The sequence below is a fragment of the Melozone crissalis genome, unplaced genomic scaffold (genome assembly GCF_028551555.1).
Source record: "Melozone crissalis strain CALT ecotype California unplaced genomic scaffold, PUWL_Pcris_2 ptg000016l_1, whole genome shotgun sequence".
In the NCBI taxonomy this organism is placed as follows: domain Eukaryota; kingdom Metazoa; phylum Chordata; class Aves; order Passeriformes; family Passerellidae; genus Melozone; species Melozone crissalis.
This window is the reverse complement of record NW_026535794.1, coordinates 52,921,183-52,942,719: the sequence shown is the minus strand read 5'-3', so window position 1 is coordinate 52,942,719 and position 21,537 is coordinate 52,921,183. Positions and strand designations below refer to the sequence as shown.

Sequence of the window (21,537 nt, the reverse complement as noted above, 5' to 3'; positions counted from 1 at the left end):
CCAGTCTGTGCTTGGAAATACTTCATGAACCTGTTATGGAAATAATTGCCTGAGACCAGCAGTTTATAATTAGCCTGATAGGTTTCATGATTGGCTTGTAGATATCTAGACATTCTAAATGTTTTTATACTGTGTGACTGATCTCAGCTATTCATTTGTAACCCTAGAGTTCTATGTTCAGAATTCTGTGCAGCCAGCAAAGATAGCAATTGGATCAACCTTCTTGAAACTGAGTTCAGTTCTCCCATTAAGGCTTTACAAGCTAACTTCTGTGAGGACTCTGTACTAACTGCCTTGTTGCTGTTTGTTCCTGAGGAATGAGGTTTTCTGGTGTTCCCAGGTTTTCTTCATTCTCATCAAAGTCAGAGCTAGAATTTCTGTTTCTCAGATTTACTTGATGATAAGATTCCAGCATAGCCTTCTCCCTGTCACATGCCAGAAATAGACATCATTTTCCTGTTCTCAAATCTGTTATGAAGCACCAGCTAACATAGATGAATCAGTCTGAGAGTTCCAGGGTCACAGGTAATTAATATTCATAGTCTTTTCAAAGCTTGAAGTCTGATGTCACTCATGAAAACCACACAACCACAATTGTGTTAGATTTGCAGATTTCTTCAACTGTATGATTTTTGGTGCTGTGGGGCTTGTTATTTATGTGAAATCTACCCTTGGCATGTTTTTCTCTATGGTACTTCTGCAAGACCTCTCCAGACACAGATATTTAAAGAAACAGAGCTAGTAAAAAAAAAATGCTTTCAAAATTATTTTACATTTTCTTAAGTGAACAGTGATAAATTTGAGATAAATGCAACAAAATGCAAAGATGTGAAGTTTTATTCATATTGGCAGAATGGAGAAATGCACTGCTCTTTTTCCCCAGCCTAAAAGTTACAGTTCTGCCCCTTTTAGTGGCTTATTTCATGCTTTGCTCTTTGTACAAACAGCATTCAGAGTCCAAAATGAGCACATCAAAGCACAGACTAGTTGTATGTATGCCAAGTTAAGAAAGAGACATAATGACTGGAAAATATTTCTCATTTATGGAGAAACTGAGATTTAACACCTTTCTTGCAGGCTTCCATTGAATAAGACTTTTTCCTTCAGTTAACATATGTGCATACTGAACACACAAAATATAAGCTATCACACATTTTTAAAGTTAAAATATTTTAAATCCCCTTCTATCTGAAAGAACAGGTACAACTCCTAGACCAAAGAAGTTTGATGATATGTTTTTATCTGCATGCTACAGAATGTACCTGAAGCTCATAGCCAGAAAAGCTGCTTTTAATCCGTGCCAGTAATGAGCCATTCTATCTGATCTAGGTAAATGTGTTTAGCTTTTTGCCTAGATATTTGAAAACATCTTCTGAAATACACCCCCACTGCAGGTACTTCGCCCTTTTCCACACAAGTGGGCAAAATGTGGAACAAAAGAAAAAAATGTGAAAACAAGCCCAGCCTCTGCATAAAAAGCCAAATGGCCTAGACAGAAAAAAATCATTCACAGACATTCATTTGGAGATCTGAGGGATCTTAACTTGAAACATCTTTTTTCTGTGTTTTCATTGTGAATTAGTGACAGCATGGGTTTTTGTAATAGTAAGCATTTGTGGACCTTGCTGTGACATTTATGCAGCCAGAGAGCAGCACCCCAGTGCTACAGTTACCTTAGAGGCATTTACAGCTTGCTAATCATACTTACCATTTTGTATCCATCTCAGAGAAGCCCTCTTGTATTTTCTTTGTTTTAACTCATATGAAAATTAATGCATTTGTTTATCAGACCCTTTAGAATGTTGAAGACCTGTGAGTAAAATGTTTTTGTTCAGAATCCTGCTGAAGGCCACAGACATGATATACTCAGACCCAATGCTCAGATCTCCAGAAGTTGTAGGTTATTGTTGGCCATGTTGTCCTAATGAACTCTATAACTTGATGTTCATTTAGAACTGCTTTGGGATAGAACTTTCTTCATTCATTTCCCATAATGAATTTGCTTCTCTCCAGTCCCCCTTCTCATATTCTTGTCTGTGCCACTGAGCAGAGTCAAACAGAAGACTTGCATGTATATCTGCATCTCACTCTGCAGGCAGATGGAAGCCTGGTGCACCCATTCTCCATGCAGACAGGATCTTGCTTTCCCTGTGCTCCCAGTCAGCTGACATGGTCACTGCAACTGGTTGAGCTGAGCAAACACATGCTGTCTCCCATCAGGGCTGATTGCTTCAGGCATGGCACTGCCTCTGTTGCTTTTACGTGTTCTGGCACACGGGCAAAGGCAGCTCCCTTTGCCTACACGATGCTGTGGGGGCATAGCCCCAGCCAACCCCTGAGGAGCCCTTTTATTTATTTTGTGTAAATGAGAAACCACAAAACCAGCACTATCCATCTCTAGCGTGCTAGAGAATGCAGGGTGGGGTTTTTTTCCCTTTTTTTTTGTTATAATAAACCCAAGGAGAACTGAGAATGTTGCAACTTCAGCTGTCTTTTCTCCTTAGAGAGCTTGGTTGGTTTTTTTGCCCCAGTTTCCTTATGAGTTGTGCCTTGTGCAATTGCCCTGCCTGTCCATCAGGCAGATTCTTAATCAGTTTAAGACCTGTCTGACAGGAAGGTAAATGTCTTGAAGATAATAATTTCCTAAAAGCTTTGTCAAACTTGTGTCTGTGAGAAGGACAGATCCACAGAAGAGTGGCTCAGAGAGGTGGGGGGAGAGCTCAGCAGGGATGTGTGCTGTCTGCCCTCACAGCTGGCCAGGCAGCATGTGTAAACCTGACAGGTCCATCCCAGGCACAGGCTGCAAAGCAGGCACATGGTCTTGCTCGGTAGCTCGGGGATGTGAGGCAGAGCTGTGCATGCTCAGGGGAGACAGAAGGGAGAAACTGGAGATACTCCAAAGCCTGGAAAGTGCTAGCAGAAATGTGGAGGAGGAACTGGAGCTGCTGCAGTGTGGTAATGTGGGGCTATCAGAGGCAGATCTATAGGAAACAAACCTCCGATAATCCTTCTACACAGAGATTGACTTATTTCAATTAAAGTGTTTTTAAAGAAAGTGACAAATTGCCTTATGAGCTAATGGGTTGTATTCCAATGCAGACCAGCTAGACCAGCTCATGGGATGGATTTAGGCACAGTCCCTGGCTCTTTATAGAAACAGTGGAGAAATGTAGTCACAGCATCTAAGCAGGAGGTCTGGAAACAGCCATTACTCCTCTCCACTGACTGAAGGGAGCTCTTGGGAATACGTGGTCTGAATTACTCATGAATCTCTCTGACTTTTCAGCTGTTGTGGCAGGCAAACTACATAGGGCCCAATACCTGCTCAGTCAGGGAGTTAGAAACACGGAGTCGGGTTTTGGGCTTAAAAGGGCCACTTATGTGGGTCTGCATTTGGGGGAGGAATTAGTTTAGGAGACCAATTTTGCAGCTGTCTTGAAAGGGCCCATTTATGCTAAACATTGAAAAATCATCCCCTAAAAAATCAGATAATGCACCCCAGAGTGAGGCATCAAGCTACATCCAGTTGTTTTTGAAATTAGATGATTGCCTGGTTGCCTCAGTTTCCATCTGAAGAGATTTCCTAGTATGTAATCAACTTGAATTCCGTTTGATGTACAGTACTGCTTGGAACTGCTTTGAAATTTTCAGATGAAAGGCACCATAGAAAACCAAAGCATTTAATGTTATGTTAGACCATAAATTTTAATTACTAGCAATATCTTATTTTAAATAAATTATGTCTGCATGAGAAATTTTCAAGCACTATTGTAAATCTTCTGGACAAGAATGATATTAAAATAAATGTGCAGCTGAAATAATTTATAAGACCTTTTCACTGTGTGAAAAGGGTATGTTACTGAAATGCCTTCTTGCTGCTGTACTGTGATCTCTCTCAATGCCTCCTGTACTTAAGTAAACTTTGATTTTCCTATTAAGTTTGATGCATGACTGTATCACATACAGCCTGCCTCAACAGCTGGTTAATTATTTATTAAGGGTCAGGAGGAATTGGAAGATTAAAGGCAAACCAAAAATGAAGGAGAAAAAAACATTCTTCCTAACTGAGCTTGTACAGCAACCATTTTTTCTTTTAAAAAAGGTTCTGCTTTATATTTACCTTACTCTTGACTTTCTCTCTCTTACAAGAGAATTTTTTCCAAGATCTTTTGAGGATCAAAATGGTGTTGCTTTATGAGTTGAAAGAAGGGATGTCTCTCACAGTCTCTACCCCTTTTCCCTTCCCTGGGTCTCAGAGTCTCTCTAGCACTTCTTCCAAATTAGAGTTTGGTTTGAGGGAAAGGCGGCTGTTTTGTTTTGTTCTGTATTTACAAAAGTTGCATTTATGGGTTTTTCCCTTGCTTAGGGCCGTTTAGTCTTTTGCAATGCTGCATATTAAATCTGCCCATGGTAGGGAGGCTTCCCATGAAAATCTCTGTAGTGTCTGCACCTTGCATGTGGCAGAGGAGAAAAGGGTAAGATCCAGGCTGTCCCCAAGCACGTGGGCCTGCAGGGAAGCAGCAGGATGGGCAGTGATTGTGTATTGGTAATGGTGAAAAACTCCCCAGGAGTGATGAATGTTATCATATCTCCTGTCCCAGCCCCACTGGAATGGCAAGGCTGAGCTGTCACTATGAAGTATTGCTCAGTCATTCCCCTCCTTACTTCTCACTGCATTTTATTCAGACTTCAGTAAAGTAAAAAAAATCATCTAAAGCAGGTGCAGAAATTCCCAAGATAATCTTCTTTTGTAAGCAACACAATTCATGCATCAAAAGAAAGACTGCTTGTAGAGCAATATTGTTTTCAGTAAATCACCCAAATTCATTTTGGGTATTTTTGAGTAGCGAAGGCATTTCTGTTTCTGTAGCCTCTCCCTGAGATGTTTTGAAAGTTAGAAGTTTCATTTGTTCATTGAAAATTATTCTTAGTTTTGGTATGTTACCTTAGTGTTACATTGAATTCCAGAAAAGGGGAATATTAAAGATTTAATTTTATCTGATGTGTATGTTATTAAATGGAGAAAGGTAATGTTTGTCAGTTTCCCCTGACTTGGAATAAAAACATTTTTCAAAATTCCAATAAAGTTATGGAGGATGAGAAAAATCCTAAGCTGTTCACCCTCTATGAGAAAAGTTCATGTGATAGCAAGAATACAGGAGTATACATTCAATATCTCGTGTCTCATTGAAGGAAGCTTTTTACACTGTGACTTATTCTTCCATTCCAGAAAATGGCAGACTAGAAACTGGAATTATTTAATTGTGTTGGAAAGATTTGTAAAGAAAAGTAAAAAAATTTTCTTAGGCTTCAGAACACAAATGCAAACGTTCTGCTATTCTGCATGTTCCCAGAAGAGGATCAGAGTGGTCAGTTTGCAGTGGTATTAATAAAAGTTGGAAGTATTCAATGATTTGCAAAACAAGACTTGTAAGAGACTGCCCAGCAATTCATGGCATGTCTGAAAATCAGCACACAGATTTCTGACATTACTCAATTGAGAATCCTCATCCTGAGAGACAGGCATCCTTAGCTGAGTTGCAGCACAGTGCAGACCCAAGTGTGTGGCTTTGGACAGGGGTGGCAAGTCCAGAGGGCTCTGCACTGCCTGTGAGCTGTTTGCAGTTAGCTCAAGGATATCTGCATTACCTCTCACCATGCAGGGTAAACACTCCTGGGTGCTTACCAGGACTTTATGATGAGCAGTCTCTCTCATGCTTAAATACCCCAGACAGGCTGGAAAGGATGTGCCTCCTTTGAGAATAAGTCAGTTATTGTGGCTGCAGTGTTTGTAGTTAGCCATTGAAGGAAAATGTGCAGTCATTCAGCTTGTGTTTTTATGACCCTCATGTCTGGCAGATGACTAAATCTGTGATTTCCCTGTAGCTTGACTAGTTTGTTTCAACACATGGCAAAGCTATGGAAAGCAAACATAAGTCATATGATGTCTGAAACTTCACCAATTCATAGGTTTGTAAAGTGCCCACCAACAACTCTTCCAAAGTCTTTAACTGAGAAATCAAAGTCTTTGATGAAAATGTTCTTTTGCTTGTTTGAAATAAAACAATCCATAAGCATCAAACTGAACTGATCTATCAGGAACTGATGATAAACTGATAAACATATAAAATGTCAAATAGACTAAGCAACTAAAATGGAGAAGGGACTCAGAGGACTGTGATTCCATTGCTCTCTCTATCACTTGTTTTCTGGATACCTTCAGATAAGTTATTCTACTTTTGTATTTAAGTTTTGTCAATTTTCACGTGAAATATTGGCACTGATCTCCTCTGAAAGTTGATCTCTCTGCTTTGAAATTTGCCAGTCAGCAATAAAGTCTAGGATCTGAGAATCACAAAATGTAGGGGTTTGTTGTCTGCTAGGCAGTAGTTCATACCTCAGTGTGTATCCCCCCATAGCTGCTGGGCAGAGGAGTGTTTGCCAAGAGTCTCCCAGGCCAGTGTGTCTTATCCCTTGTACCAGCAAGAGAAGCTAAGGGCAACCTGGTGCTGATGGAGGTTAGTGGTGCTCGTGCTGCTGTGTTCTGGCAGGGGTTCTCCCACAGGAGGATGACTGTGCATCATGGTCATGAGGCTGAGAGATGGCTCTGCAAGCAGAGATGGCCACTTCAGCGCTTGCACACTCCTCCTCTCCTCCTCCAAACCCCTGCATTCGTGGAACCTGTTACTGGTAAAATGATACCTAGCATAGATTTCTTTTTACAGAGAGAGACCATGTTCATTTTTAATCTCCTTACTAGTTTAAAGGCAGACCTGGAAATCAGCTCTCCGCTTCCAGCACTTGGTGTCTCTGGTGCTCAGACAGCCCATGACACTGAGGCTGGTGTGCCTGCCACGGCCCCATGCAGAGGAATTCCTGCTCCTGCAGTGAGAACTTCTGGCACAGTTCAGCTGATGTGCAAGAAGGCAGTGCCAGCAACTCCAGCATGGGGCTCCCTGGCTTGGCTGCAGTGCTGAGCTAATGCAGCTGGAGCCCTTTGTCCTGTGAGCGTTTATCTGGAGCTACTGTGCAGAGCAAAGGAACCATCTGATGGATTGTGTTGAAGAGAAACCCAAGGGGATTTTATGAATTTCCCTTATCTACATTATCTTTGCCTCTCATTTTTCTGGATAAAGCAGAATAGCCTGCAGCTTTTGCCATAAATTCATGCTTTCTTCTCTGTGACACAATTAGTCTTTTAACTGTTTCTGTCAGTTCTTTTGTGGTGGATATAGCCAGGATATAAGAAAGATGAAAAGATATTTTGAGTGAACAAATGGCTAGGTTAGGGACAAGGAAAAGACTTGAAGGATCTGATTAGGTTAAATAAAGGAGCAATAAGGTTTGGATTATCTCTTTGTTTTTCAGTTGCTGGTAATTTAGGCTTCAGGAATGGTTTGAGGTTTAGTTGCTAATTTAGGATGCATGAGCTCCAGAGATTTAGAAGGACATGGATAGCTCACATTTCCATCACATGTAAGCAATAGTTCTTTTTCATGTGGCTACTCCTTGATACTGAGAAATGTGTTCTACTTGCACATAGATCCAGAGAACGGAAGTAGGACTTACTGAAGTGCCAGTAATGTACTGACCTTTTGCAGCAGAAAATATATGCACAAATTAGCAATAAAATGAGAGATTGACTCACATAAAGTTACTCATCATATGAAACTCCGGTGCCCACCAAAACTAAAAATATCTAAAGAAAGGCTTGTTTTCATCTAAAGAAAATTATCTGTTCAGTATTTCAAATGTAAAGGAATTTTATTCATACCAATTTGCTTTTCTTTCTGAAAATAATTTTTCATCCTGTTTCTTTTCTTATTTAATTTCAGTTCTTGGGTGATGCACCTATATTTCTCATCCTTTCTGAGCACTATCTTTGTATTTTATGACACTGCACAAGCAGGTTTGCTGGACTGTTCCACTTTACAGTAGGGGCTGCTTAAGAGACGCTAGTGCTTTCTTAAATGAGTGTAACAAATTTCCTTGAAAATATCAATAAAACTCCTAAGTTTTATAGGCATAATAAGCAGACAGGATTATCAAAGAGAGGCTCATGGAATATGCTTCTTGATCTTTTGATGCCTGAATGAAATGCCTTGGTTCTGAGTAGCATGTATCCTCTATTAAATCCCAGTCACATTTGCTGGGGCAGCAGGAATCAATCCCTGTAGATTCTTAACTATTTAAGGTTCGTCAGTTTCCAGGGTGGAAATCTGCACACACAGTTGCTCCATGTCAGTAGTCCTAAATGTTTTCTTTAAATTTTAATTGAAAAATGGATTGAAAAATGAAGCTTACCTGACAGAGTTTTCTGTGGCTTCACAGTGAGGAAGTATGGAGTTTCCCCTTACAAACTCAGTCAACCTGGAATGAAAACCTGGAATGAATTTTGACCATATATGAGATAAGATTCATTTCAGTATTTAGAACATAATGCACAGGAAGTAAAACCAAAACCTGGTTGGGGTGAGTCATTACCATTCCTTCAAAAGAAGCTTGTAGGTACCTAGAGTAAGTTCTCATGTGGGATGCCAGTGTGGTTAGATACTGGAGTTAGTGCAGCATTGGGAGATGCTGTGCAAATGTGACCCAACACTGTATCTTGGTCTCCCTAAGATCTTGATCTCTCTAAGGATTCTTTGTATTAGAGATGGATATAAGAAAAGAAGATGAGCCAACAGTACTCCTGTTACTCCTTACATTGGAATTCTCCTCTATGACTAATTTAGGAGTTATTTTACCTTTTCTCTTTAATGTGCTGAGACTTCATGAACTTCTGTCTCCAGCCTTTGTAACAGCCATTCCTTTCATATTAATGACACATGAGGTCATCAGATTCCTGAACTGAAGAGGCATGGTGCTGGAATGCCACAGCATCCACCTCTGGACCTGCAGACATACGGAGCACATTTGCCAAGAGGCCAAATGACACGGTGGCAAAGAGGAGTCTGCAGAGTTTGCAGATGCAAATCAGATAAAGAGAACACGTGACCTGTCCCAGCCTGCATGGCTCAGCCTTCCTGACAGAAGAATGCTTCGTGTCATCCCATTAGCCCCTTCAGATGTTCTTTCATTTGAGTGAGCAGGGGTTACATGTGCACACCAAATTAAAGAAAGGCATTTGTTAATGAGGGCTGATAGACAGAGGTGTGGATTTGATCCACTGACAAGGTTTTGTAGAGGTGACATGATCTTCTGCTAGATCATTTCTCTGTAGGTGTAGCTCATGTAGCACATGTTGGCCATGTCCTGCACTGAGCCAACACAAGGATATGTACTTCCAACATCTAGACACAGACCTCTGGAGCATGTGCCTGACACACTGCCAGTATTGCTTAAAATTCTTAATGTATGAGTCCAGGCACAGTTGTTGTAACCATCTTGCTGGTCAACTCTTTTTGCAAAATACACATTCTTACCACTTTCATGCATTAAAAGAAGTTATTTTTTTAAAAAAAGTGCTAGTGCTGGTGATAACACCAAAATTCAGAAATCATAGACTCAGTACATCTTCCTCTGCATGTTGTGTCCCACTTCATATCAAAAGATTGCAAATCACAAAATTTTAGACTATAAGAATTGATTTTTAATTCCTCCAATCAGCAGTTTCTCACCTTCAGGTTGTTCACAAGTGTCTTCATGACAATGGTAGTTTTAACAAGCTGTACCACAACCTCTTGAATCCATGATGCTCAGTTTCCTACAAATTTTTGTTTCATGACTGAATTCTCTGTTGTCTAATGAGATGCATGCTCAGGGTGAAGTATTTCCCATGACAGTGCCTTTATAAATATTTTCCTCTTGTTAGAATCTCTGGTATCTATAATGATTGAGATTACATCCAGTGTCTCCCACTGTGAAAGGACTAATAGGCTCCCCAGGTGGATCCACCTGACAAATATCATTCGTCCTCAGAAGAGCTGCCAAGGACGGAAACCCTGGACCACAGTGTAGCCTCGTTTGTTCAGCTTGTCTTTCAGGTGGCCAAAAGTTCATCTGCATGATTAAACAGTTAAGAGTTTTAAAACTGGTGCAACAGAATGTGTAAATTTCACTTACAGAAAGCAAGTCTTGTGAAAGGAAAGTGACATTTTCAAATTTGATGTGAACCATGCTATATTTATACCTCTCAAGCCCTACTTTGAATATTTTTTCACAAGCTACTGTACCAAGAAGGGCACATTTAAATGCAGCTGATGTATTTGAGTGATATAAGGTTTGCAGGATTTTCAATCTTTTTTATTTCATCAGGTGCATCCGCTTTTTAGGATTTGAAGTTTCTTACACCACACCTAATTTAGCCCACAAGGCATGGTTCCCAAGGCATTCCCAACAGAATGATAAAGGCTGTTCTTCATCTGTACACACAGATTACAATCTTTTCAAGGTACATCGTTATCCATTTGAATCCCAGGAAAAACTGTCATATAAAGTAGAGCTCCATTCATTGAACCATTAAGAGAGAGCCTTGTACCAAATTGTGGGTCACTGTGGGTCCTGCCTTGCTCTGGTGCTGTATGATAAGGACCAGAGTACTTAAATCTCCTGTGACTCAGCTGCAGTGGGAGGAAAATGTATTGCCTAGTTGCTGCTACAGCATGGATTTGTCTCTCCCTGAGCACATGAATATGCAGTAAATATCCACAGAGTCCCATCCAGGGGAGTGAGCCTGTTATTTTGCAATGGGCTGTTGTGGCTGTTTCAGGGGCACCTGAAGCCACCAGAAGGAAAAGGAATTAGCTGGGTACAGTGGAAATTTCTGCAAATGGGTCAAAGAGTAGTGCTGTTAACAGCCAGAAAGCAGGTGCACACAATGTCTTTTTTGAGTGGACGAACAGTGTCAATAGGCAGTCAAACCAGAGCAGCTCCACTGCTCATTAATTCTGTCTCTCGTTCCACCATTTCCTGTTCATTAACTCCCTCCTGCATTTACCCTCTCACTGGAGCACATTACTCAGACTCAATCATCTTCTCCAAGAGGGAAGGGTGTTGAAAGAAAAGGCCAGAGCAAGACCCTGCATTCCCCACCTCTCCCAAACTAGCTTTTCTGCTAGAAAGAAACCAAACAAGTATTTTACACTTCCTTGGAAAGATAAATGTAATTCAGGCTTAAGGAAGGTATGTGCCCTCGAGCCAGGATTTACCTTTGTGCTGCTTATTCTGTCAAGAAAACTTGTTTTGTTCTGAAAGGACTGTTTTACCCACCTCTAAATCTCACCTGTGCTCTAAATCTTTTAGGAAGAAATAAACACAAGAGTCTGGCTTTGTTTTAACTGGCTTTTTTAAGGAGGGCAATTTGTTTCTTCTTACTTTTTTGTAAGTTTTGATACTTTTTAAGTGGGACTGCTATGCTTGTCTGAGTGTAGTGGCAGCTTGATGAACTGAATGGAGCCACACACAGCTAAATTGTGTATTTGTTCTCCAAGAAAGACAGCAAATGGCTCCTGTTGATAGTTATCTGCTGACTTACCATGGTCCACGTTTCTCAGTGCTGGACCAGAGAAGTGTCATGTCTGGTCGCAGGCCCTGTCCAGCAGGGACAAGAGGCCAGAGAACCTTCTGCTACACCATTCTTCAGAAGAGAGTCAAGTGTAGCACATCTCTGCAGAGATGCCAAAGCTCTATGCAGGGGCAGAAGGGTTTGTGGGCTGGAGAGCTGACTTGCCTTGGCCACACAGCATCATTTTTCTGGGGTGATACAGAGCTGTCAGGGAATACAGTCTTCAGCACAGCTTTTTTATCCATTGCATTGATAGCCACCAGCAGTGGCAGTTTTATTAATTATTTCATCTCACTTATCCCATGTGTTCTTAGGCTGGTGTGCCAGGCTTGGACCTTTCACACAGAAATGCCGCCTGTGGCTTTGGGATGGTTCGATGCAGTTCTGCCACAAGGCACTGATTCACATCAGGCTCTCCATTAATGGCCCCTGGAACATGTGCCCCTAGCTGTAAACACCTTGGTGTAGGTGCACAGCCCATTCATGTCAGCTTTGCAGGAATGCCCTCAAAGCCACGCAGAAGAAAACAAGCAGCAAGGAGAAAAGGAATGCTGTTCACACATTCAATCAGTTTCTTAGGAGAAACCACATTCCCAAATCTTTCCTGGCAGTTCACTTTGCTTTATTCCAGGTGGCTCCTGTCTGCCCAGTCCCACACAGCTGTGGGGTGAGCACTTGGTGAGGAACACCCCCAGCATTTTCATGCAGTGCTCACTTTCAAAACCTCCGGGGATGGATGGGGGTGAAGAACAAAACCAAAAAAGCTGACACGCGCTGTTTAGGACAAACGGACTTGATTATGGGTCCTGGAGGCGTTATAAAAGTGACGGATTACAGGTTCAGCATTTCTGGGGTTTGAGCTGTCTGGCTTCCACTGTGCTTTCATTGTATCAGCTGCCCCTCGTTTCCTTGCCTTCTGCTGGAAGCGCTGCACTGGAGCACAAGTGAAGTGAAGCAGGCCCTAACTAGAGCCAACAGCTGCCTTTTGTTGCTGCTGTGGAAACAGCTGTGAGGGGTAATATAATCATGCTTCTGTGGCCGGTCAGCTGCATATCGTAAGCACCTTTCCCAGATTCAGGGGACCCAGAGGCAGCTCCTGTGGTGATGTAAATGCTAATTGGGCCCACAGCAGGCTATTTTGTGCCCCATTTGACATACTAAGCACTTGTTGTTCTGTCCCATGAGCATTCAGTTGATTGAACAGATATTCTTTGCCACCTTTAATACAATCAGACTTGTGTTTCATTCTTGTGCAGGAGAGGTCTTTGCACTGATTCCTGTCAGTGGAAGAAATGGTTTCTACACTCTTTGATATGTTTCTCATCTTTTGTGCAGTAAAGCTTTTCTGCGCTACCAGTCAGCTCAGAGTTCTCACATTTGGGGTGATGGATTTTTTCCTTTCTTACATATAAACAAGTTTTGAGTAGCTGTTGGGGGTTGTTCTTACAAAATCAAACTCACCTGGACTCACACCAGTTGTTTTCTGTCTGAGATGATTGATTTAAAAACAGGTTTGATGAAAAAATATGGAATAAGTCATAGAAGAAATCATGGGAAGAAAAATTTAACAGTTTATCATCACAAGTCACAGATTATAATGGGTTGGGTGCTATTTGAGTGAACCTGTAGTGGGACTGGAGGTGGTTGTTGTTAGAAACAAACACAGGAGTGTGTAAATACTGAAAACAGCTGAGCAGCAAAATTAAGAAAGTGGTCTGAAACAGTGTGCCTGAACTTTAGATGCTGATATTAATGTGTCCTTGGTCACAACAGTTAGCTGAACTATTTTAAACAGTTTTCCCCTACCAGGTCAACTCACTACCCTATTAAAGTACTTTAAAGCCCCACCTCAGACAGGGTTGTAGCTTGTCAGAAACTGGATATACTGAGTCTCCAAACATCCTTTGCACCTCTTTTGAGATAGCATTTTTTCTGCTGAGGTGGAGCATTATAATGTTTCCTTGGCCAAATACTGTGTTGGATGTAATCAGTCTATATCAGAACATTGAATGAGAGATAAGAGAAAGTGAGTGTTCATTGCTTTGGCAACCAGGAGAGCACATAACATGCCAGCTGCAGGTATGGCTACAGCAGGAGGTGCATCAAGCAGATCCATTATTAATCAGACATGGGAGGAGTGGCATTTAGTGTCTGCTCAGAAAAAAAAAATCAGGGAATAAATGTGTAAAACTAATTCAGAAACAAACAAACAAACAAGCCCCAGTTAGTACCTGTGTAAGTTTCTATACTGGAAGTCTCGAGTTGCACTTCATTAACTCTGCATTTTTATTTCCCAGGTTCAGGTTCAGCGGTCGTATTCTTGGCCTGGCTCTCATTCACCAGTACCTTCTTGATGCTTTCTTCACAAGGCCCTTCTACAAAGCCCTGCTAAGGCTGTGAGTACGACCCCACAAGCATGCACAAACAGCATCCCACAGGGAGTCCTACAGACTCAGACAGAGACCCTCGGGGAGCTGCTTCAAGCACACTGACCTTCTTTCTGCTGTTGGGTTGTTGTTCTAAGATAGAAAAGGAACACATTTTAATTTTACTTTGCTTCCTCCAAGAATTTGCCATTCATAAATACTATGTTGACAAAAATAAATAAGTATGACATTTAGAAGCACACATCAGAAAGTTCTGACACACAACTCCAGAGTTTACTACTGGTGAAAAGTTATTCAAAAGTTATTTCACCTTCAACCAGGTGGAAGACTGAAAAACATCCTTGATGGAATGAAACAAAATAATAAGGAAAAAAGGACAGAGGTTATATTAAGCAAAAATACATCGTTTGTCATGCCTCACTGGTGGATTAGCTTTGCATTCTAAAACATAACTTGGGATAATTAAGAATGTTCATGTAGATATAACCAGGGAATGATTTTTTGGTCTTCTCTTGTCTTTTATTTTAGTAAGTGTAAGCTACCAAGAATACATTATTTTCAATTTGAAGTTTATCAGGTTAATTTAGATTGACAATCAGTCCCTCTTTAATTAATAGACTGAAGTAAAACAAGGTACACAAAATTTTTGCAACAATAAAAAAACCTATAAATATTAACTGAAGACTGCAATTAAATGCTAAAGAGCAGAATAAAGCTTAGCTGAAACAGTTCATCAATTAAGATGATTCCAAATCAGCAAAGATACCTGCCTTAACAGTCCTTTAAGTTCTTTATCATGTTATTCTTTGTTGGGTTTTTAGGAACCATTATTATTGCTGGGGTACAAACACTCATATCTAAATTGTACCTGATCTAATCTGAAAATAGACTGAAACCTAGGGCTTTCCCTGCATCCTTACTGCCCCTTTAGGGAGTTGGAAACCAGGCTGCTCCTAACAAATCTGTCCTTTCAGCAGACAGGGATGGCTCCTTATTGGCAGAAATTTAGGCTTCCTGCTCTGCCCTGTGTCAGTGCTGTGTGCTCACCTGGCAGATGATAGATAATGGAAGCAGCCAGGCACAGCACAGTGAGGCTGAAGGGACACGTGTGCTATGAAGTGCAGAGCATCCTGAAGATCCGTGTAAAATCAAGCCCCAGGGGTGTCTTTTGACAGCAAATAATGCAGGCAGCCAACAGATTTGGCCTTGAGCCCAGCTATGCAAAGCAAACAGTTGCAGAACTGCTTCAAGAGGATCTGTAAAACAGCCTTTGATGTTAACAAAACTAAATGAACTTCAGTTTTATGTTGGATCTTCAGTAAATTTGTTCACACACTTAGTAGGAAATCATCCTGACAGTAGTCACAGGACCATATATTTTTTCTTGTCTTGCAATCAGGCCATGTGATTTAAGTGACTTAGAGTACCTGGATGAAGAGTTCCATCAGAGCTTGCAGTGGATGAAGGATAACAATATCACAGATATCCTGGATCTAACCTTCACAGTGAACGAGGAGGTGTTTGGACAGGTGAGCACAGCTATGCAAAACATCTGAAAAGCAAATTTGAAGCTGACAAAGTTGAGCATGATGAACATCTTTCTGTCAGAACAGATCCTTTAGCCTTTCAATTACATTTTCTTCTCCTACCTTCTGTTTCTTTCAAGCCACCTGTTCCAAGGCAGATGTTTATTCTTAGGGTGTATAATATACAATACCAGCCCCCCTACGGGCCTGTTGAGCCACACTCTGATGAACATGAGGAATTCTCTGGAGTGCAGCTCTTCTCTCCAGGGTGTAGTTCACACAGATGTGGCATTTGGTGAATGCAAGCAATGTAACTTCAAGCTGATGTGACTGAAAGGATAGGTTAGGAGGGGTAAAAAACATTTGGCAGGTGGTGTAGGACCTGGCAATCCTTACCACTATTTTGTCTAATATCTCCCTGTTAGATCCTGTGTCTCTTACTTACCTTGCACCTATTTAACAACTTGGTATGTACGTCCCTTTATTGCGCTTTCTGCAGCTCTACCTTAGTCAGACAGCTCTCTGTAACCTGGCTGATCACTATAGCCTTAGGGAGGGTGCAACACTGGCTTCAGTGCAGTCTGGCAATCAGAATAAATGGCTCCTGTGGGATTCTTTGGGTTGCACTGAAGCCCTGGTGCTCTTTGGTATTGCAAATCATGCTGGATTATAACTGTCTCTGGGAAGCCTTGAAGGGAATCAAAACAATATTCAGACCACGATTAAGGATCTCCAAGGTGATGCTGAAAACTAGAGAGGCTGAAGAACCAAGCTCACCAAGCTCTGCAGAATCTCAGGGGATGGAGATACCTTGTAAGGAACAGATACACAGGGTCAAAAGAAGCAGAGAAATCAGGTGGAATATGACCATTTATCTTACATGCATCACACCTGTGTGCCCTCACTGCCCTTTTGTGATTGGTCAATACACATCAGCATTCCATGTTTCTTTGCCCTCCATACTGTTCACGGGTCCTACACTCTTGTAGTCCATAGGGATAAGGCTCAGCTGCAGCTCCATTCCCAATCACCACAAACTGTGTATCCACAGGAATATCCAGAGAATGGCTCTCACCACTTGACAGTTAAGTTTCCTGGAGGGTTTGCACAAAGCTAGGGTAGTTCTGGGAGCTAGGGAAGAGTTTGACAAGTTTCTGAGGGGAGGAATTCCAGCCCTGCTTAGCTGTGAGGTTTAAAGTAACAGAAAGCAAGCAAGGCTTCAGGGAGTATATTAAAAACTGAATTTAGCCTGAGTATAGCAAAAGGTTACAAAGGATGAGCGGAGTTAAGGGTAGATGAAAAGGATGGGGCAGAAGAATTAAAGTAGGAAGCATCTGTAGGAGCAATAACACTGTTTTTCCACAGACTCAAATGCAGGAGGTTTTCATGGACTTGGAACTGAGAGCTTGCATGACATTGAATTGACAGTAAAGTGGTTTCCCTGGAAGGTATGGCTACATGAGACTAATACACAAAGGCAGACAGAAACATACAGACATATTCACAAAGGCAGATGAGACAAGTTTGTATTTACAAGGGTAGACTACAAAGTTGATAAAGAACTGAGTTGCTCTGATGCATCTGAAGGTAACATTTGGCACACTAATTACTTGTTATACTCTCCTCAAAGGAAAGAGAAAACAGTTACATAGGAGTCTGTTGTGGAAGATAAGAGATGGCTCCAAATAGAATAGAAAAAAATTACAATCTGTTTGGGATACTGTGGTATAAAAGCAGAATGCTAAAGGTTGGATTTTGATGCTGTTGTCTAGTACCTTTTGGTGCTGTTGTCTATGTACTGGACACTGACCTTGCTAGAACTAATAATGAGGAGAAAGGTTGCTTCTCACTGTGAATTACAACTGTCAGAATCCAAGTGTCCTAAGTAAAAGTAAGATTTTCCTCTTGAAATTTACTAAGTGCTGACAGCAAAATAACAAAGAATTTCAGTCATGTTTTATGCTCACAGATGGATGCTAGTTGGAAATTCTTCCATGCCAAGAGTATCTAACCACTTAAATGCCATCTGGGCATTGCTTTGCTTGGTACATGTGCAAGTGTAGATCACAGTGGGAACTCTGCTAATATTTGGGAAGATGGATTTCAAGGGCTGGGTAAGGAAAACGAGAAATAAACGGCCTCCTTGAGAAGCTGTATAGTGGATGGTTACAGCCCTTCTGTCCTGCTTCCACAATGACTTTATTATGGACCAGTCACTGCTGCTTTCACATTTTTTTGTCTCATCTTTGATGTGTATTGAACTTCTAAGGCTTTCAGGCCAAATTCTCTTTCTTGGTCCTTTCTTAAGGAGAATTTACTCCGTGTCAGTTCCAGCCTTCTTGTGTACTTGTTATGGATATGAACGAGGCCAAACTTTCTCCAGAGAAAGAGGTTCTCGTTTATTAAAATAGCTACAAGGAACGGAGTGCCCAGGATAAGCCCAGGCACCCACACAGCGAGCCAAAAACGAAAACAGTGTGCTCACCCCAAGTGCACTGGGTTCTCCCAAACAACAAGTACCCCAAAAAAACCGAAGAACCCCGACCCAAACGAACTCCCCACGTTTATAGGCCCCCTCGGGTCCAGGATTGGTGCATTGTGGATCCTCATGATGATTGGTCCATTTCCAGGCTTCTCATTGGTCTTTACCGCCGTTCATTCTGGAGCAATCGTTTCTGCAGGGCTTCGAATGATTGGTCAGATGTTTCATCCAATCTCTCTTCGACCTTGCCTTGCCCCATCAGACTCCTGTTTCACCAAACCCTGGACCCTTTTAGCACATTCTAATAAGCCACTCCCCTTTAACATAATACAAATAATAGAACATAATAATTACAATATAATTGAACTATATCCTATTTTAAATTAACTTAACTTTTACCTATAACATACTGGAACCCAGAGCACTCCTGTAACAGCGGTGATACAGTGTCAAATCAAGCATTACACATTTTTACTGGTGGGGGAATGACAATTTGAGAATTTCACTTATAAGACAGAGATGTGTCAGTTGCTTGTGACCCAAAGTACTTTCTCATGCTTTTACCCAGTAGAAAGTGTTCTTCCAGGCCTTACTCTGAGCTCTCTGTGGATACAGCCTGTCTCTGAGCCCTGGCAATTGTTCCCATCAGGTGAAAGGAATGAGCTACATTGGTTGAAATGTCTCCTTGTTACTCTGAACCCTGATTCTCAGTTGTAGCTCACAGCTGCAGTTAATGCCCCTAAGAACAAAATCCCCGAAATAGGGACACATTGCTATTGATTGCTAGCCTCCAATCATAGATAATTAATAGTATTTGAATTTATACAGATAATGAGAAGTTAAAAAAACAATAGTTTTTGAGGTGTTTGTGGGAAGTCTCGCAGGAAAGTTTGAACATCTGGAATTATGGTCATGCTTAAAGCTAGACAACATTTAGTCTTTGGATTGGCAGATACACCTTAATGCCCCACAGCCTTGAAGAATACAGCATGGTTGCTGGGCCAGAGCCCTGCTGTCTGGACAATGCAGCATTGCTTGTATAATGGTGATGCAATGATTTATGTTTGGGAATTTAACCTGAACCAGCTAAGAATTCCTAACTCCTTCCATCCAGCTTTACTTGTTCCTGCTGTTTCTCAAGTAAGCTACCGATTAGATGACTCAGTCAATGTTTCTTAATTCATAATATTGCAATAGGTCCCTCAAGTAAGGTGACCTAAATACTGGCTGTGCTGTGTGCTGTCTGCTGGGCTAATAAATAGATAATAATATAAATAATACTAGTAACAAATATGTATTCATACACTTCATTTACTGTCTGCGGTGGACATCATTGTTATAGCAGCAGAAAACTGAAGACAAGAGCAATGTATTCTTCCTTTTAAATCAACTAAAGTGAGTGTGAAAATAATTAAAGGACAAATATAATTTTATGTCATATGGGAGGAGAGCTATGTGCTTGCTGGGTAGGATCCAGATTGATTCCTTAAATCTCTTCTCAATCTCAAGACTTAGTAACCCAAACCAACTAAATTAACTATTAAAATGCAAGGAAATTCTGCAGCTCTTGCTTTAAATAAGAAAAAGTTATTTACAGTACAAACTCTTCTCAGGTTTGGATGGCTGATACAAAACTCTGAACCCCACAGTGACTATTTATCTGTGCAAGGTTGCTGTGCAGGTCTTGTTTTAGGTAGTGTATTGGGAATATTCATTTTATGATACTTTCTTTAGCTGTTTGCATTTCTGAGTAAACACTTTTACTAGCACTTGGGGAAGGGTAACACTTGTTGCCTAAGAGACAAGTAGATATCCCTTCCAGTTGGCAAAGCAGTCTGCCATCCCAGTACTGTGATTGCCTCTCCATCCTGTTGTTTCCTGTTCTGTGGCTTGGATGATCTCATGTTTGAAACACAACATGATCCATGCAAAGCTACACCACTGTTTATCTCTGTTCTGTAGGTGACAGAGAGAGAGTTGAAGTCTGGAGGGGCAAATACAGCAGTGACAGAAAAGAACAAAAAGGAGTACATCGAGAGAATGGTAAAGTGGCGAGTGGAACGAGGAGTGGTCCAGCAAACAGAGGCCCTGGTCCGTGGCTTCTACGAAGTAAGTGGCAAAGTGATGCTTCCACAGGCATCCCTCCTTCCCCTGAATGAGTAGCACCCTGGTTAAATGCTTCATTGGTACCCTAGAGAGCAACTAAACAGACACAAACAGCAAGGAATTGGAGCTCTTGGATCTCTATAGAGAGAGAACTTGGAAATAGCCGGTTAAGGATTAAAGGAAAAAGGAAAGAAATGTGCCTGCTGAATGTGATAAAGCATTACTTATGATCAAGAGTTAAGAATGGCACTCCTTTCCATTCACACAGTGAGAGAAGTAGGCATTTGCAAATTTTGTTCTGCCATGTTGTGATTTTGGGTGAGGATTAGGGGTCCCTGACAAAGAAAGATTGTGAAGAATTGTACACTTTGATGCAAATCTGATGAAACACACTGTGTCTTCAGGGATTTGTTCCAGTAAAGTCAGTCTGCAGGTGCAGTCCAAGCTTGCTGGTGGTATTCCTGGATACTGCTCCATTGCTGTCCCTGGATCTTGCAGTTTATCTTTGCTGAAGACCTGGATCTGAGAACATCTTTCTGGCAGAACTGTTACAAGGACTGGGTGAAAACCTGTGGCTTTGCTGACCAACCCATGTAGTCACCTATTCTTGCCCTTCCCTAATCATACACAAACATGTGAATGCAAACATTCAAACCTTGTCAGGATAAAGAGCTGGCCACCAGAACCATAGGTTTATAAGACTTTCCTTCATTTCCAGTCTGAACTGTGCTTACAAGTGGTTTTGTTCCAGGTTGTAGACTCCAGGCTTGTCTCTGTTTTTGATGCCAGAGAACTGGAGCTAGTTATAGCTGGCACTGCAGAAATAGATCTCAATGACTGGCGGAACAACACAGAGTATCGTGGAGGTAAAGTGCCTGCTCATGTTTACTGCTATCTTGACTGTTTCAGTCTAAAACATGGAAGTCTTGCTCCATCTTTTCTTTCTGTCTTTCCTGAGGGAAAATGCCCTATTTTGTCCAGGAAGTTATTGTGAAAAATAACTCCTGAAAAAAAAAAAGTAAGAGCTCAGGTGTTGTGGTGTTATACTACTGAAATTGCTTCTGCTTTTTCTATCCATATTTTATCTATTCAATTCCTGCAGAGTTAGAAGGAGTTTTGACCATTAAGGACTGAAAAGGATTTGCACAATTAGATCTAAAAGTTACAAATCATCTAAGATGACTGTGACTGAACTCTTAGCCTCACAGAAAGTAGTTCCACAAGTCCTCCTGGCTTTAGCAGGGAGCTAAAATCAGGAGCTGAATTTCACAGTTCCCAATTACATTTCAACAATGTACAGATCTTGTTTAACTGTTCCCTTAGCTTAAACTATGTCAAATTGGATTTTTTTTCCCTTCTCTGCTGCTTGGTCTGGTTTTGCTTTAAAGAATGATTTATCCAGGCTGTCTTGGATGATGGAAAAATGCAAAATCCACCACTTCTGCACCACAAGTGGAAAGTTCCTGAGGTTCACATATCCTCCCCTGAAATACAAGGTTTCAGTCTTTGCTGGTCACTGCCCAGCCTTTG

At 41.2% G+C, this 21,537-nt stretch overlaps 1 protein-coding gene across 7 annotated transcripts in view; it reads left to right on the top strand.

Annotated features, from left to right (window-relative positions):
• The window catches only part of HECW1 (HECT, C2 and WW domain containing E3 ubiquitin protein ligase 1), a 254,267-nt gene that overhangs the window by 219,537 nt on the left and 13,193 nt on the right, over positions 1-21,537 (top strand). For all 7 annotated transcript variants that reach the window (XM_054273221.1, XM_054273223.1, XM_054273222.1 and 4 more), the window contains 4 exons: positions 13,804-13,902; positions 15,293-15,422; positions 19,864-20,010; positions 20,759-20,873. In XM_054273221.1, the coding sequence (XP_054129196.1) occupies positions 13,804-13,902; positions 15,293-15,422; positions 19,864-20,010; positions 20,759-20,873 (491 nt within the window). The remainder of the gene's footprint in view (positions 1-13,803; positions 13,903-15,292; positions 15,423-19,863; positions 20,011-20,758; positions 20,874-21,537) is intronic.